The 17704-nt window shown below is 32.1% G+C and overlaps 1 protein-coding gene across 5 annotated transcripts in view; it reads left to right on the top strand.

The window, feature by feature from the left end:
• Positions 1-17704, top strand: part of LOC139518045 (symplekin-like) — a 68594-nt gene that overhangs the window by 24621 nt on the left and 26269 nt on the right. For all 5 annotated transcript variants that reach the window (XM_071309689.1, XM_071309690.1, XM_071309692.1 and 2 more), the window contains 12 exons: positions 24-121; positions 1605-1759; positions 6236-6322; positions 7427-7756; positions 9644-9728; positions 12968-13032; positions 13439-13556; positions 14064-14150; positions 14858-15056; positions 15677-15758; positions 16120-16233; positions 16604-16672. In XM_071309689.1, coding sequence (XP_071165790.1) covers positions 24-121; positions 1605-1759; positions 6236-6322; positions 7427-7756; positions 9644-9728; positions 12968-13032; positions 13439-13556; positions 14064-14150; positions 14858-15056; positions 15677-15758; positions 16120-16233; positions 16604-16672 — 1489 coding nt within the window. The remainder of the gene's footprint in view (positions 1-23; positions 122-1604; positions 1760-6235; positions 6323-7426; positions 7757-9643; positions 9729-12967; positions 13033-13438; positions 13557-14063; positions 14151-14857; positions 15057-15676; positions 15759-16119; positions 16234-16603; positions 16673-17704) is intronic.

Here is a 17704-nt window from a genome sequence, read left to right as displayed (position 1 = left end):
TTAACTGAGTGATAATTTTTCAGTATAAATTTAATGACCGTGATGGGAAGTATAACAACGATTGCCAAACAACGACCAGATTATTTTAGTAAAGTAGTACAAGCATTTGAAGCATTACAAGGTATGATTTATTATTATGCTAGTTAATAGGAAAATTTTCTCTTCAAGAAATCAAAATTTTCTTGATTGAAATTCAATTTTACAAATTTTCTATTACTTACACGAACAATATGTATGAAAAACTAAATGGTGTATTAGTGTTTCCTACAGGTGGTTTTGGCGTGTAATGGCGCCCTGCCGCGATTTCTCGACGCCCTGCCCTATTTGGGGAAAAAATTTGGCGCCCTGCTCTAATTTTGTTGAAATTCCTGACGCCATGCCTTTATCGTCGTAATTAACAACCGGTACTGAAAGACATATTTTATGAATACCGCTCGAGTTATTTCCCTTCAAACGTAAACAAAAGTTCACTAGGACGCCATTTTGTAATCGAATTAAATGAATCCATTTTATAGAAATTGCCTGTTTATATTAAAGTCATAAGAAACGAGTGACCGGTGAAAAATAATGTTCTTCCAATTCTTGAACTAATGCATACAAACATCCTAAACTTCGTCTTCTGTGCTCGAATTTATCATTTTTTTCGTGTAAATTTCGTATAATTGTCAATTTTTTTTCTCAATCGCTCAGTGTTGTTGTGAATATATGGCAGGTAATTAAAGTTCGTGTTTTGAAGCCGAAGTTTAACGATTGTCACCTGTTTGTCAACAATTGACGAAAAATAAACAAAAAAGCATGGAAATTGAGCACGTGTTTAACATGTAAATTCAGATAATAGTTTATTTTAAGGACATCCATGCGTATTGTGGTCACCGGATTTTTACGAGATGGGTCACACTGAGGTCACCTTGCATACGGAAAATATGTCGGGGGGAATAGCTTGCTGGAAGGAAGCTATTCAAATAAAGTAAACTTCTTCTAAATATGAATAAATTAAAGAATTTTCTTCAGAAAAAAGTATATGTACATAAGTTTTATAATGAAAACTATCCATTGAGTTATAAAAATCATATGCATTAATTTTTTTTGATTTGAGGTTTCTTATGACTTTAAGTAAGTGCCCTAAAATTGTTGTCCATCGCGCTTAATGTGCCCTCTGAGCTAACAATTACCCTGCCCTTTTTAAAAGCTGCAAGAAACACTATGTATATTATATATAAAAAATGATAAAAACAAAATTAAATAGAGGTCATCTCTGTGTGTTCAACAATAATCAGTTGCTTGTACAGTAGATAAACATATACCAGAGGGGAAAAAAATCCTACACTTTAGAGAACAAATATTCCAAGTAAAATGGCAATAGTATTGATTCGTTTAATCTTAAGTTAATATAGACTTAAGTATAATAAAAAAAAAAGGATGCGGTGTATCAATACATCAATTTTATTGCTGTTCATCATCTAAAAGTCATGTATCTTTAATTTTAATAGACAATTAACCAGTCAAGATATATTACCAATGGACGACTAATGATATCACAAAACTCTCAATAATGAAAACCTATACAACTGTTAAATATTACATATTTATAATTATATTTGTAGTAAATTTACCTCCCACACTCGCCAAATCTCAAGTTAGTAGTGTGAGAAAGAATCTAAAGATGCATATGTTGTCTTTATTGAGACATCCAGCTTCTCAGGACTATATTCCACAGATAACAACACTACTGACTGATTTAGGTGCAACCAACTCTGAGGTTAGTTATGTTAGCTTTTCCTATCCTCTTGGATCTTTATTAGGGTATGTAGCTTCTCAGAACTACATCACACAGATAGCAACATTGCTACCCGAACTTGGTGCCACTAATTCCGAGCAAGTAATAAAGCATAAGATTTCCTGTTTAAGGTGGATTCATGGTATACCGCCATCTTGGATTATTTAAGCGCAGTACACAATCAGTCTAGATCTTAGCCCTTATCTGCAAATATGAAGACAGATTGGCAATTTTTAGGTTAGACTTTATTTATAGAAAGAAAATTTGGTGGTTTATTGCATCAATCAAACTGTTTAAATAAATGCCAAATATTTAGGATTTTAGATTCTAATATGACGTGCTTCTTTCGCTTTGTGAATAAACCCATGCTCTAAATCCAATAAAATTTGTTTGCACATTCGTATATTGACTACTGCAGAATAATGAATTTTATCAAATTAGCATGCATTTAATATATTTCATTAAGGTGGCTCGGGACTATTCGACTGCGCATAATTTCACGCATGAATTACAAAAGTATTTGTCGTAATTTTTTTTAATATTTTGATTGATTAGAAATATTAAATCATTGTAGTTATGTGACTAATAGAATATTTTCGTTATTATCGGTATTTTTTAAAGGGTCAAAATGACATTTCACCCATTTTTACCATTTTCCCGCCAAAATTTGGGTTGTAAGGCAAAATATTTTTTTTTCCATATCGGTGACCTATGTTTTTTATTGGCTCATTCTTTGAAGCTGTATTCCAGCTTTTCATATTACAGATTTGGAACAATTGTCATAGAAGTTAGAACGTTTTTTTGATATTCCGAAGAAAATATGTCAACACCTCTATTTCCCCTATCATTTCATTGAAAAATGGTCCCTTTTACATACCTGTTTAAAAGTAAAATTTTGAGCTTAAATGGTCCGTGACCCCCTATTTTTTTCGACCAATTTGATTTATTTTCTTTAAAGAATAAAATAACCAAAAATACGGCACTTCTGATAGAAACTTCGAATACGCCCGAGCCACCTTAACTCATTATATTGGTTTTATTTTAGCCCTCACTATCGCTCGGGCAAAAATAATCATGAATATAATGCCTACCCATTTTAAAACTACAATAAAGTATAGCTTGCATCAATTATTTCTTAAATAATTTAAGAAATAATTGTGTCAGCTTGGCTACTTAAGGGGAGATAACTGTTTTATAAAAAAATTATACTGGACTAGAAATTTTAATTTTTCACTTGTAGCAAGAAAACAAGTTCGGTGACACCATTTTTTTCTATTTATTTTTTTAAGCATATCATAAAACCTATCTTCTCATATTTTATTTCAAAATTCTAACTAATAGATTTCTTTTTATGCACAAAAATGTGTTTTTTCATGAACAATCTAAGCAAATTTTGGCCATCTCGTCTAAATCCATAGCTTGAAAAATTGTAAGGTGGCCCATACTTTTATTATATTTTTGAAAAAAGCTTAGAAAAATCTTTATTTTTGGCAAAGTATAAAAAAATTCTATCTAGGAACTGTATAAGTTCAATTCTAAATTTTTTGTATGCTGTTTGCTTTTTCAAGATGTCCTTCTTGTTGTGAAATCACAAAACTGTAGTTCATCTTATATGTTTTTAATGCCTACCCATTTTAAAACTACTATAAAGTATAGCTTGCATCAATTATTTCTTGAATGATTTAAGAAATAATTGTGTCAGCTTGGCTACTTAAGGGGAGATAACTGTTTTATAAAAAAATTATACTGGACTAGAAATTTTAATTTTTCACTTGTAGCAAGAAAACAAGTTCGGTGACACCATTTTTAGCTCACCTGGCCTAAAAGGCCATGTGAGCTTTTCTCATCACTTGGCGTCCGTCGTCGTCGACGTCGTCGTCGTCGTCGTCGTCGTCGTCGTCTGTCGTCGTTAACAATTTTTCAAACATCTTCTCCTCTGAAACTACTGAATGGATTTGGTTAAAACTTAACATGATTGTTCCTTAGTATATCCTGCACAAAATGTGCGCTTCAATTTTTGATACGTCAAAAAACATGGCCGCCGTTACTTAAAATAGAACATAGGGGTCAAATGCAGTTTTTGGCTTATATCTCAAAAACGAAAGCATTTAGAGCAAATCTGACATGGGGTAAAAATGTTCATTAGGTCAAGATCTATCAGCCCTGAAATTTTCAGATGAATCAAACAAACCATTGTTGGGTTGCTGCCACTTAATTGGTAATTTTAAGGAAATTTTGCAGTTTTTGGTCATTATCTTGAATATTATTATAGATAAAGATAAACTGTAAACAGCAAAAAAGATCAGCAAAGTAAGATCTACAAATAAGTTAATATGACCAAAATTGTCAATTGACCCCTTAAGGGGTTATTGTCCTTTAATGACAATTTTTCACAATTTGTTCATCATATTTGCTAACTTTAAAAAATCTTCTCCTCTGAAACTACTGAATGGATTTGGTTAAAACTTAGCATGATTGTTCCTTAGATTATCCTGCACAAAGTGTGTGCTTTGATTTTTGATCCGTCAAAAAACATGGCCGCCGTTACTTAAAATAGAACATAGGGGTCAAGGGCAGTTTTTGGCTTATATCTCAAAAACGAAAGCATTTAGAGCAAATCTGACATGGAGTAAAAATGTTCATTAGGTCAAGATCTATCAGCCCTGAAATTTTCAGATGAATCAAACAAACCATTGTTGGGTTGCTGCCACTTAATTGGTAATTTTAAGGAAATTTTGCAGTTTTTGGTCATTATCTTGAATATTATTATAGATAAAGATAAACTGTAAACAGCAAAAAAGATCAGCAAAGTAAGATCTACAAATAAGTTAATTTGACCAAAATTGTCAATTGACCCCTTAAGGGGTTATTGTCCTTTAATGACAATTTTTCACAATTTGTTCATCATATTTGCTAACTTTAAAAAATCTTCTCCTCTGAAACTACTGTATCAATTTCAGCAAAACTTATGCTAAATGAGTTTCAGAGTTTCAGAGTATCTAGTATAAATTTTATATTTCATTTCCTTGTATGTCAAGAAACATAGCTCCTATGGCTAAAATAGAACATAGGAGAAAATGATTTTTTTTTGCTTTTGAAGAAAATAGGACGATTCAAAGAACATTTAAATAAATTGAAAAGCCAAAATAATCATTGATGAGAGATTAAACCAAAAAAATTCAGGTGAGCGATTCAGGCTCTTGAGAGCCTCTTGTTTTCTATTTATTTTTATTAAACATATCATAAAACCTATCTTCTCATATTTTATTTCAAAATTCTATCTAATAGATTTCTTTTTATGCACAAAAATGTGTTTTTTCATGAACAATCTAAGCAAATTTGGGCAATTTCATCTAAATCCATAGCTTGAAAAATTGCAAGGTGACCCATACTTTTTATTATATTTTTGAAAAAGCTTAGAAAAATCTTTATTTTGGCAAAGTATAAACAAATTCTATCTGGGAACTGTATCAGTCCAATACTAAATTTTTTGTATGCTGTTTGCTTTCTCAAGATGTCCTTCTTGTTGTGAAATCACAAAACTGTAGTTCATCTTATATGTTTTTAATGCCTACCCATTTTAAAACTACTATAAAGTATAGCTTGCATCAATTATTTCTTGAATGATTTAAGAAATAATTGTGTCAGCTTGGCTACTTAAGGGGAGATAACTGTTTTATAAAAAAATTATACTGGACTAGAAATTTTAATTTTTCACATGTAGCAAGAAAACAAGTTCGGTGACACCATTTTTTTCTAATTTTTTTTTTAAGCATACATAAAACCTATCTTCTCATATTTTATTTCAAAATTCTATCTAATAGATTTCTTTTTATGCACAAAAATGTGTTTTTTCATGAACAATCTAAGCAAATTTGGGCAATTTCATCTAAATCCATAGCTTGAAAAATTGCAAGGTGACCCATACTTTTTATTATATTTTCGAAAAAAGCTTAGAAAAATCTTTATTTTGGCAAAGTATAAACAAATTCTATCTGGGAACTGTATCAGTCCAATACTAAATTTTTTGTATGCTGTTTGCTTTCTCAAGATGTCCTTCTTGTTGTGAAATCACAAAACTTTAGTTCATCTTATTTGTTTTGGGACGAACAAAAAAAATTATGGAACAAACAAGATTTTTATGATAATTTACCTATATCAATATATCAGTAGTTTGATCACTTAAAGTTCTTAACTTTTCTGTAAAATTGATTTATTTTTTGGTTTGACAAGTTTATACATTTTATAGCGAAATGTTGTGTAATTTTTGTATAGGATTAAACTGTATGTGCCGGATTATTATTAAATTGCTAAGAATTTAGTACTACAAACTCTCAGGTCAAAGTTTACATTTAAAACTTTTCAATGCTATCATTTTAATATTTTAACACATATTCAATGAGTAATTGATACATAAAGCTGTTTAACGAATTATGATATTATTATTTATTTTCACAGGTGATGAAAAGTATGCCAAAGATAGACGAAAGTAGAAAAAGGAAAGCTGAAGAGGCATCAGCACCTGCTAAAAAAGCTAAAGTTGAGGTAAAAAGGCTTAGTAGAGGTAGAAAGGCTAAACTTGAGGTAAAAAAAGCTTAAGTTGAGATAAAAAAGCTGAGTAGAGGTAAAAAGGCTAAAGTTGAGGTGAAAAAAGCTTAAGTAGAGGTAAAAAAGCTTAGTAGAGGTAAAAAGGCTAAAGCTGAGGTGAAAAAAGCTTAAATTGAGGTAAAAAAGCTTAGTAGATGTAAAAAGGCTTAAGTTGAGGTAAAAAAGCTAAAGTTGAGGTAAAAACACCTAAAGTTGAGGTAAACAAAGCTAAAGTTGAGGTAAAAGGCTAAAGTTGAGGTGAAAAAAGCTTAAGTTGAGGTAAAAAAGATCAGTAGAGGTAAAAAGGCTATAGTTGAGGTGAAAAAAACTTAATTTGAGGTAAAAAAGCTTAGTAGAGGTAAAAAGGCTAAAGTTGAGGTAAACAAAGCTAAAGTTGAGGTAAAAAGGCTAAAGTTGAGTTGAAAAAAGCTTAAGTTGAGGTAAAAAAGCTTAAGTTGAGGTAAAAAAGCTTAAGTTGAGGTAAACAAAGCTAAAGTTAAAGTAAAAAGGCTAAAGTTGAGGTGAAAAAAGCTTAAGTTGAGGTAAAAAAGCTTAAGTTGAGGTAAAAAAGCTTAAGTTGAGGTAAAAAAGCTTAAGTTGAGGTAAAAAAAGCTAGCAGTGGTAAAAAAGCTTAAGTTGAGGTAAACAAAGCTAAAGTTGAGGTAAAAAGCTGAAGTTGAGGAAAAAAGGCTTAGTAGAGGTATAAAAGCTAAAGTTGATGTAAAAATGTTAAAGCTGAGGTAAAAAGGCTTAAATAGAAGTAAAAAGGCTAAGTAGAGGCAAAAAGCTAAATTTAAGGTATTCTGCTGATCAAATGTGATAAAGCAAGGCTAAGAAAAGGTATTCCATTCAACAAATTAAATGTGGCAATGTAAAAAGGCTTGAGTAGAGGTATTCTTATGTACAAATGTTGTTCAAGTGTCTATTCATTTTATGTTGAGTACAAACATTGTGCAATTGTCTATCCAATTAATGCTTGTCCACTTAATGTTGAGTGCAATTGTCTATTCACTTTACATTGAGTACAAACGTTGTTTAATAGTCTAAATATTTTTATTGTAGATTGAGCAAGAAGAGGATTACTTAACAACTCCATTTGTAGAGAGGGGTACCACATCTGTCCTCAAACAGAAACCAGCAGATTTACAACATACAGCTATAGATATTACCTCCAATGATTTATATGAGAGATTGACACCCCACAATGTGGCTGATTTAGTTCTGATTAGTATGGTCATGTTACCAGAGACAATGCCGGCACATTTCCAGTCCACCTATACCCCTATAGCTGCTGCAGGAACAGAGGCACAGAAGAAACACATGGCTAGGTTATTAGCCACACAGCTCACTACTGCAGGCATGGGGAAAGGAATACGGGAAGTTCAGAAACAGGTTGGTACTCACTTTTGATAACAGTATCTAGATTGAGGATAAATTTTTGTAGTGTGCAAAGCTAAGTCGACAGATGGTTACAGCTTTTATTTGTTTCGACTTAGATTTGTAATGTATTGTTAAGAATTTTTTGGTTTAGCCTGGTAAATATAAATAGAATTTGAAAGTATGTTGATGGCAGATTGTTGATAGTGTTTTTTGTGTTTAAAGTGTCCAGCTGATCAACACTTCTGTTGTCTCTTCATAGTTGTCAGTGTCAGAATTCAACCAAACTTGCATAGAATACCTTTAACAGGAGACACAGTTATATTATTTATGATTATATGTTTTGGAGAGGACACATATCTTGCTTGGAAGATTCAGCTAAATTTTATTCTTAACTTGTCAATGTTCATGGTGATTTAGAGCAGTGACTGGTATTAAATTGGCCTCAAACTAACCTCTAGATGTTATCCATATAAAAATAAGAAAATGTGGTATGGTTGCCAGTGAGACAACTATCCACCAATGTTCATATAAAGTGGATGTGAGCAATGATAGGCAACTGTATAACTTTCAACAATGAGAAAAACCCATGCCATATACAGTGAAACCTATCCAAACGGAACACCCATGGGACTTTGCGTTTTGTTCGGTTTTCACAGGTGTTCGGACTGTAGAGGTAAACGGAAGTCGACACCAAAATAATTTTGGCATTTACTGACGAGGGATAATAGGTGACACAACAGACAACAGTTTATTTTTGTGTTGATTTAGACGTAAATGTAAAAATAAAAGAAGATGAAGATAGACGTTTTGCTACATTTTTGTTTATAAATCAAACGCCACTCCGTCAATCACGCTCGTCGTTGGGAGATGTCCGACGTGGAGCGATTTTGTTTTTTATAATTATTTTCTCATCCGTTAATTCACTGACCAATTCAGATTCACAGTCACTGTCAAATGACGATTCCGTAGTTGAATCGGGAACGTCATTGTACACATTTTTTCTCGGACTAAACTGGTCACCCACTGATTGATACTTCGGCATACGATAACAGTGAAACAACAGAAGGGGTCTAGATTATTCTCGGACTTTATCGTTGCTAAATAGCTAACGGAAGTCTTCGGGAGCATTTGAATCAAATATATAGGGCCTCTAAAGGGAATCAAGCAATCGAAATCCATTGACCTTGTTGTGTTGCACGACTTCTTAATCCGGTGAAAGGCTTTAAAACTATTATTTAATTAAACAGTTTAGCTACAGAATGGCAGTTTCGATTTTGTGGCCGTAATTATTTGAGTAAGGTGCACTAAATTGATCTGAGGAAAAGTTCCTTTCTTGTCATTATTGGCGATAGGGTAGCTGACCAGTTTAACGTTTCCTACAAAAAAATCACTTGATACATGGACACAAACATGCTAATTAGTTTGTATTAACAACTCACATGTTCATTAAACCTCAAATACCTTCGGAGATACTCTGCCATCCTGTGTTTCATTAAATCATGCAAATGATTTATAATATTTTATTGTTTTGATTGGTACCAAGGAATTGTATATATACTGATCGATTTTGACAGGTAATTTTTAGATACAAATTTACTAACGAGCCTTTAAAAAGCGTTCGGAATTCGGTGTTGACAGGTTTCGGTTTTTTCAGGTTAGATTAACGTTAATTGATAGGGAAATTTTAGTGGACTTTGAAAATTGTTCGGTTTAAACTGAAATTCGGTTTTATCAGGGTTCGGTTTACCCAGGTTTCACTGTAGTTGACTTTAAAAGGTCCCGACATCATTTATTTACTCTTCATATCTTATATTATTCATGATTGTTTTTGATAACAACTTGAAAATGACATTGTTAACATTTCTACCTCATTACGAGAATTGTGTACTTTATCTATAGCAATCAGATACCAGTAAAGAGGATGGTAGTGCCTCACCAGAATATCAACCCACATCACCAAAACAGACTATACAGACAGTTGTTGGTGAGTACAATATCAACCCACATCACCAAAACAGACTATACAGACAGTTGTTGGTGAGTACAATATCAACCCACATCACCAAAACAGACCATACAGACAGTTGTTGGTGAGTACAATATCAACCCACATCACCAAAACAGACCATAGCCAGTTGTTGGTGAGTACAATATAAACCCACATCACCAAAACAGACCATACAAACAGTTGTTGGTGAGAATAATATCACTGTGCTTAAACGGCTGTGGGTAACTTAAGTTACCCACAGCCCAAGATGGCGGACTCTAAACTCGTTGATATTTAATTCATACAAAATGTACCTTTTGCGACTTTTTTCATGCAGAATGTAAATATTTATAGGATTATTGAATAAAGAAATGACTAACAATTACCATAAATTTGTTAATATAGAGTTCACTAAAGCGCAAGGTCAACTTTAAAAAATGCATAAGATGTCCGTAACTTTTTGATCGAAACTAAGCAGACTGTCCGTAACTTTATTTTTAGATGTGGGTAACTTTTGATTTAAAATTTTAAGAATTATAATTTCAACAATTAGAAGACAATTAACATCATATTTGTAACCTTCGCGGCCGTTTATACTACTCATTCACCACCAAATGTGATTTTATTAACGCATCATACTTACACCACAGAAGTTTTATGTGGGGTTTGTGGTACTCCATCCTGGTTATGGTTTGAACTTTTATTTACTGATGTGCGTCTTATCGACGTTTTTCGCTTGTCAGACCAAGGCTTTTCCATACTCTTTAATGTTTTGAGTTTAATTATATGTTTGCGTTTTAATTCACCTCTGTTTCTTTCTATGTGTATTTTGATGAATACTCTTTGACGCGGCTCGGTATTTATACATCCCACCAGTTAGTTATAGTGTTATGATTTTTTGAATAATTATGTTTCCTAGTGTGTGTTTTTTTTCTCTCTTTGTATGTTATCAGGGGTTGTTAGACTATTAAATTACCTTGTTGTCCTACGTAGTTATTTATATTTTTATATACTATGTCGAATTGTTACACTATGTTGACTGCTTTTTTCCTTTTATTGTCACTGACTTTTACCTATTGTGTCTTTTAGTTTTATCCAATTTAATGAGATTTAATGCAACTTGCATACAAATGAAATATGCAGCTAGCTGTAAATAAAGACAACAGTAGTATACCGCTGTTCAAACTCATAAATCCATGGACAAAAAACAAAATCGGGGTAACAAACTAAAACTGAGGGAAACGCATTAAAACTAGCTAGGTTTATTCATTTATACAAAATGTCCTTTTTTAAAGTTTTCCCATTTACTGTAAATCTTGGCCAGGGTGCCGCAATATTACCATGCGCAACGTCCCAGTGTGTCCAGATTGACACCCCTTTTATTTTACTGTCATTGCTGATGGGATTTGTTTTTGTGGGGATGAGAGAAAAGTGTTTTTGGCCTTTTCAAAAAGACGGAAAAAGTTTGTGCACTTAAGTCTCGTATAGCCTATCCACTGCATGCCTGGGCAATTTGGGTTCCTCTTCAAAATCCCGGATTCACGCTACCCTTGTCGTTGCTGAGAGAAAATCAGTAAGTGTATACATACTACATGTATGTGTAAAAAATACTTGTGTAGTCTACTTGTTCAAAAATAAAAACGAACAATGATGTTTCAACAGTTTATCTGCTATGATCAGAAACAACCCTCCGAACTAGGCGATTCGGGTACCCCGACGTTATACAAAATGAGACCCGAGTTTTGCGGATTTATCGTGATTTTTTTCATATTTTTCCCAATTTTGTCTTCCATCGATACAATGAATTATATCATACTAGACATCTACTTCGTTTTGTGAATATGTATTCGATGCAATCTCTATCATCAGTTTAAACATTACATCCGCGTATGTCGATTCTTTGAAAGTTACGGACATCTCTATTGGTATGATGAAAAAAGTTACGGACAAGTTGTTTTGAAGTTACGGACAGCCTAAGTGTATTTTAAAATCGTGTTGTGATCGTTTATTTTGTAGAATTTAATCATTTTTCCAGTTTAGGGGTTTCCCTAAACGATTAATACAACTTTTAAATTCAGTTGTTTAATTGATGCATTCGTGGTATTGTTATTCTATAGAAGAAAAGTATCTAACCGACGCAAGGCGGCTCCATCTTGGGCTGTGGGTAACTTAAGTTACCCACAGCCGTTTAAGCACAGTGAATATAGAAATAATTTGTGGGCTGATGTTCTAAGACTTAGCATTACCCATAGTCCCTGGTATTTCAAAATAATTACAGTGGATAATCCTGTTCATCTTTTTACCGTCATGCTGGAAGATAATGATTTTATAATTGGTATATATTTATTATGACAAGTTACAGATCAAGATCAAATTTTGTTCCAGTTTATTGACTTTGTGCAGAGTTTTGGTCCTTGGACTTAGAAAATTCACATAAATAATCAGTTTTCCACACTTTTTTTTTATCATGCTTGAAGATATTGACTTGATATTTGTTATAAGTTTACACCATGACAGGTTATAGATAAATATAATGAATGTTTAACCAGTAGGGGACTAACCATGCAATACTCTCAGAATGCTTGTTTTCTATTTTATTTATAAATAAATATGTATATAATAAACTCATGCAAATCAGGTACCCAAAATGTCAGCAAAAAATATCCCATTACCCAATATATATTCAATTAGACAATAAATGTATATTCATTGAATATTCTGCAATAATGAGTAGACCTTACCCTGAGCTGTTACTTGTCCTGACCACTGCTATATATATATAAAAGGGTTGGGAGATATTTTTATCGTGTATATCACCACTATGTGTGTGTAAAAAAGTCATCAGCTGGTTATGTTATGCTAATATTTGATCCTACTTTATTAGAATAAATCATATGATTACACAATAGAATTATCATTAAACATATAGGGAAGGGTTTTGTGTACTGAAATAAGACTACAATAGCCCATAGAATTTGCTGATATCTGATTAAGTAGAGTCTACTGGATATAGTCTGGTTGCTACAGAACCAAAATTTTATGTATAGTGTCACAGTTTTCATATTATGACTGCAGTCACATTGTTTAATTAACTTTTAGATCTTTATAACATGTGCATGTTAAGACCTTTCAGGTCAGGCTTTGATAACAGGTTTCAGATGTGAATACATAACTAGTGTCCTCTCAAGGTTTCTAATAGAATAATATACTGACCATATGTTAACTGTGATTCACAGGTGGTTTAACGGCACAGGAGATAGAAGATCATATAATATCTAGACCATCCATGCCAGCTCCTATGGTGAGTAAAATGATGAGTAATTCACATTATTGAACACATTCTGTTAGCTGTGTAAATTGTAATGCAATATTCTAATGTATAGAAATTATACATGTTGAAAGAAACATTTTGACCATTTTTTTGAAGGTGTAAAATTTCTAGTGAACTGTTTAATTCTAAAAGTAGGTAACATACACTGAAGGACTATCTCATATAAAACAGGTGTAGGGGGAAAATCCCTTATAATATCAGGGAGAGTGTTAAAAGAAGTCATCCTAGAGTGTTTTATGACATGAAAGTACAATTCAATTGTTTAAAAGAGTAAAATATATATTATTATTAGGTACGATTACATGTATGCAAACATTGTGCATGTTCATAAGCAGGTTTTTTTCTGTGGATTATATTGTTAATTTCTACTTTTCAGCTTCCTGTCAAAAGAGGAATAAAGATATTTAAACTTGGAGCCATTACACAGCCCCTAGATAGAGACCGGTTAGATAACATGACTGCTAGTGCCTTTAAAAGAATACTTAAAGCTGAGAGTGAGTTTAATAAGAATTCATATTGAACATACAGAGTCAAAAAGGGAGACATAAGTATGCTGTTTCCATTATTGTCAACAATGTATTACTTTGTGATTAGGTCAGTTTATTGGGAACCATTGTATAGTTTTTAATTTTAAAAACACATTATTATATGGAAGTTTGTTTCATTAAACATTACTAAATTCTGTACTATCAATAGTATCTGTTCAGGGAGTACTTTTAATATTTAGTATCGATAAATTATCAATATTTGGTATGTTGTTTTATTAGCATTGACTCATCTCATTCCCATGAAGTATTGTTATTTCATTTCAACTTTTGCATTTTACTATTAAAAGTACATTAAGCTGTGACATATCTCTGTGTCAACACTTTATTATTAAGGTGTTTTTAAATAATTGAAAGAAAGTGTTATCTTGTATAAAGTATTAGTTGTAATAATTCATGTATTGCACAATTAACATAATGAAAATAAGTTTTGCAAAATAATATTTTATCTTTCAGAGAATGCTGCCAAAGGAAATGCTTTACAAGCTAGGACTAAACTGTTGGCTAGTTTGACATCTCAATTTGGGGGAGAACTCAAAAACTGTAGGTTCTTACTTGTATTAGATAGAATAAGAAAAAATGACATACTTATTACTCAAAGTTCTGAACAGACCAAATAAAAGAAGAGTAACATAAGAAAGAAAATTGAAAATATTTACTGCATTTTTGTTGTTGTATAAAATTGAGAATGGAAATGGGGAATGTGTCAAAGATACAACAACCCCATCAAAGAGCAGAAAAAGCTGAAGGCCACCAATGGGTCTTCAACACAGATTAAATGATTATAGCACCAAAAATTGAACTGTCACTATCATTGTATAAAATAAAGTGTGTCAATGTCTTCATAGACTTGTACTTACCAAAATATAAAACGTTTTCGATATGGGACTGTAAATTCAAACAAATTGTTTGCTAGCATTATTTGACATGAATTATTTAGAAATAATGAATAAAAAAGCACGATGAATTATTACGATTTCATGAAATGCTTGATACAAATTATTCTTTAAAAAAAATATTTAAAAATGTGAAATTTCATTTTTCCAAACCTTATCCAGTACAATTTTCACACACAGAAAAAAAAACCATTTCAAAATTATTGAATAGCAGTGATGAAATCTATGTACATAAGCAGATATTTTTTTTTTTTTAATTTTCACGTTGCCATTAAATAATTTTGTACAAATAAAGTTATTTATGTCTATAGAAAAAGAAATTTATTATTCTAATAAATCATAACATTTTTCTAGTACTTCAGGAATATATATTTGAAGACTTGAGGACACATTCAGATCTAGCATTCGCCTGGTTATACCAAGAGTATGCTAATTGTCAGGGATTTTGTGCCAGTAGTCTAGGCAATGAGAGGTTGTCTATGGCTAGCTATGATGAATGTTTGACCAGATTATTGTCTGGGTTGATGGAAAGACCAGAACATCCTACTCAAGGGTAACCAATACAAACCTATTCTATATATATATATTGCAGTTTTTATCCGACACAATCAAAGGTTTGAACGTAGTTTTCAATTTAGACTTATTCATATTTTTTCCGTTCATCCTATTTTGACACTTTAAATTCAAGAGTCTATCCTAAATTGAGGTAAATTATATGGCCTTCCAAATACTGTTTCGATCCCTAACAGAGACTGATATATGATATATGATTCATTCAACATCACAACCATATTTACATATATATATATGGTCTTCTGTCCACCATCTTCAACACAGAGTCTTGGCTTTCACTACTTATTAAGTCAATACATGAAATTCTAAAACAAGTTTTAAATAAAAAAGAACAAGTATCACCAAACTATTCTGAAAAACTGTCTTAAAAAAGATCATTTGCTGAAAAAAGATAACACTATTTCAAGTTGTCTTCAAATAAGTCATGTTAACAATTTTAAATGGTAAAATCAATTTGAAAATTTGTATGGTAGAATTATTGATTCATGAAAATGAAAAATGTTTGTAGTAATAAAGGAAATTTTTATATATTAATTAGGTACATGTCATTTCGAACTTTCTAAATAGTTGTAAAAATGCTCACTTATTTTTTCCCAACAGATTGTTCCATCGATTACTACTAGAGGCTCCAGCAATTACAGATAATGCTTTAGAGATACTGAGGAGGTTCTTTGTTGATGAGGTATGCTCTCCAGGTAGAGTGCTTGCAAGAAGCTAACTGATAAGCTGTAGAACTTGAATAAACACATATAAATGGGTCCACAATAAATATAAATGGGTCCACAATAAACATAGATACCATTGATTTAAATGACTAAATAGACTAGGATTCAAATCTTTAAAATGTGCTTATAAATGTCTAAAGGACTGAACCTTATTCTCCCAATTGAAGATGGTATCAACTGTATTTCCTCATTTATAAACCCTTGTTAAAAGGGAACAAACTACCAGAAGAACTTTGGGTTTGATTTTATTTCCATATTTCATGGAACATTTAATTATGGCATATCAATTTACAGTAACAATGGTATTTTTTTTTCCAGTCAAAGGTTGTTGGAGGTATGAACACATTAAAGGACCTGATTCTAACTCGACCAGAACACAGATTAAGATTTTTAGGCATATTGTTAGAATCATGTTCTCATGAAAAGCCTGAGGTATGTTACAAGTTATATTTATATTATAATAATAATTCCTTTTTAGGATTTGAATATATTCATCTGAATTTGGGAACTATTTTAGCAACTGCATTCTTCAGCTTTTAAACACATAGTAATACATATTTTTGTTTTGTTTATCTTTGACATAAACATTAAGAAAAGGTTTAATATGCAGTAAAAGCATATTCCTGCAATACTTGTATATAAATTAAAACTATATATTTTGAAAAACCTGAAAAAATAGTATTGAAATGTAATTGGTAGAACTTCATTAAGGAGAGTTCATGAATTACAAACAAAAAATGGTGCAATAATTTCTAAACTGAAGTTATTCTTTGAGTACTAACTTATGAATTGTTAATTACAGGTCAGAGGTGTTGCCATCAGAGTCACAAAGAAATTATATGAGAATGAGAATCTTTGTGGTCCTATTGAGGTGAGTTAAAGGGAACTTATCTATTGACAAAAATATATCATTCTTTGATACCTAGGTATTCATTATACCCCCGCTTTGAAAAAAGGGGGTATACTATTTTAACTCGGTCTGTCCATCCATCCATGCGTCAGTCCGTCCGTCCCATGAATATTTTCGTTGCATTTTTCTCAGGAACTACTTGACAAGGATTTCTGAAATTTGGTTTCAGGGTTTATATAAGTCAGTTATACCGTGTGGTGTTTTGAGAACTTCCTGTTTACCCAACACTTGTATCATTTTACACATAATAGCCAAGTTGGAAATTTTGTCGCATTTTTTCTCAGGAACTACTTGACAAGGATTTCTGAAATTTGGTTTCAGGGTTTTTATACTGTGTGATGCGTTTTCATATTCATCACTCGACAACTTCCTGTTTACCAAACACTGGTTATCATTTTACACATAATAGCCAAGTTGAAAATTTTTGTCACATTTTTCTCAGGAACGACGACAAGAAATTCTGAAATTTGGTTTCAGGGTTTATATAAGTCGGTTATACTGTGTGATGCGTTTTCAGATTCATCACTCAACAGCTTCCTGTTTACCGAAATATTTCGGCAGGGGTTTCATCAGTGAGCAGTTGCTCACAGTTTTACTTGTTACCTCTTTTTCATATCCCAATCTGTATAAGGAGTATGACAGGTTACATTTGTCTGATTGTCCATCCATCTAAACATAAAAGCAGTGTCAGATCCAGGGTGTGTGTGTTTCCAGGTGTTGGACACTTTATTTTGCTGGTTTGTAAGTTTGTCTGTCCCCTATAGGAATTAGAGAGTTGGGTGTCTAGATTGATATTAACGAGACTTAATATTTTAGATACCCACCACAAAAATGTCTCAGTGCTCTAGCTAGAAATCAAAAGGGGCAGGGTGCCAGTGGAGGGCAGGGCACTTTTTATGATAAGAAAAGGCACTGCTCATTTTTTTGTCTACGTTTCTGTGTGTATCATGAGTTAACGAATCTCTTTTTTTTTTTACTGTATATGTTGGTTTT

The sequence above is a fragment of the Mytilus edulis genome, chromosome 3 (genome assembly GCF_963676685.1).
Source record: "Mytilus edulis chromosome 3, xbMytEdul2.2, whole genome shotgun sequence".
NCBI classification, from domain to species: domain Eukaryota; kingdom Metazoa; phylum Mollusca; class Bivalvia; order Mytilida; family Mytilidae; genus Mytilus; species Mytilus edulis.
This window is presented reverse-complemented; position numbering and strand designations above follow the sequence as displayed.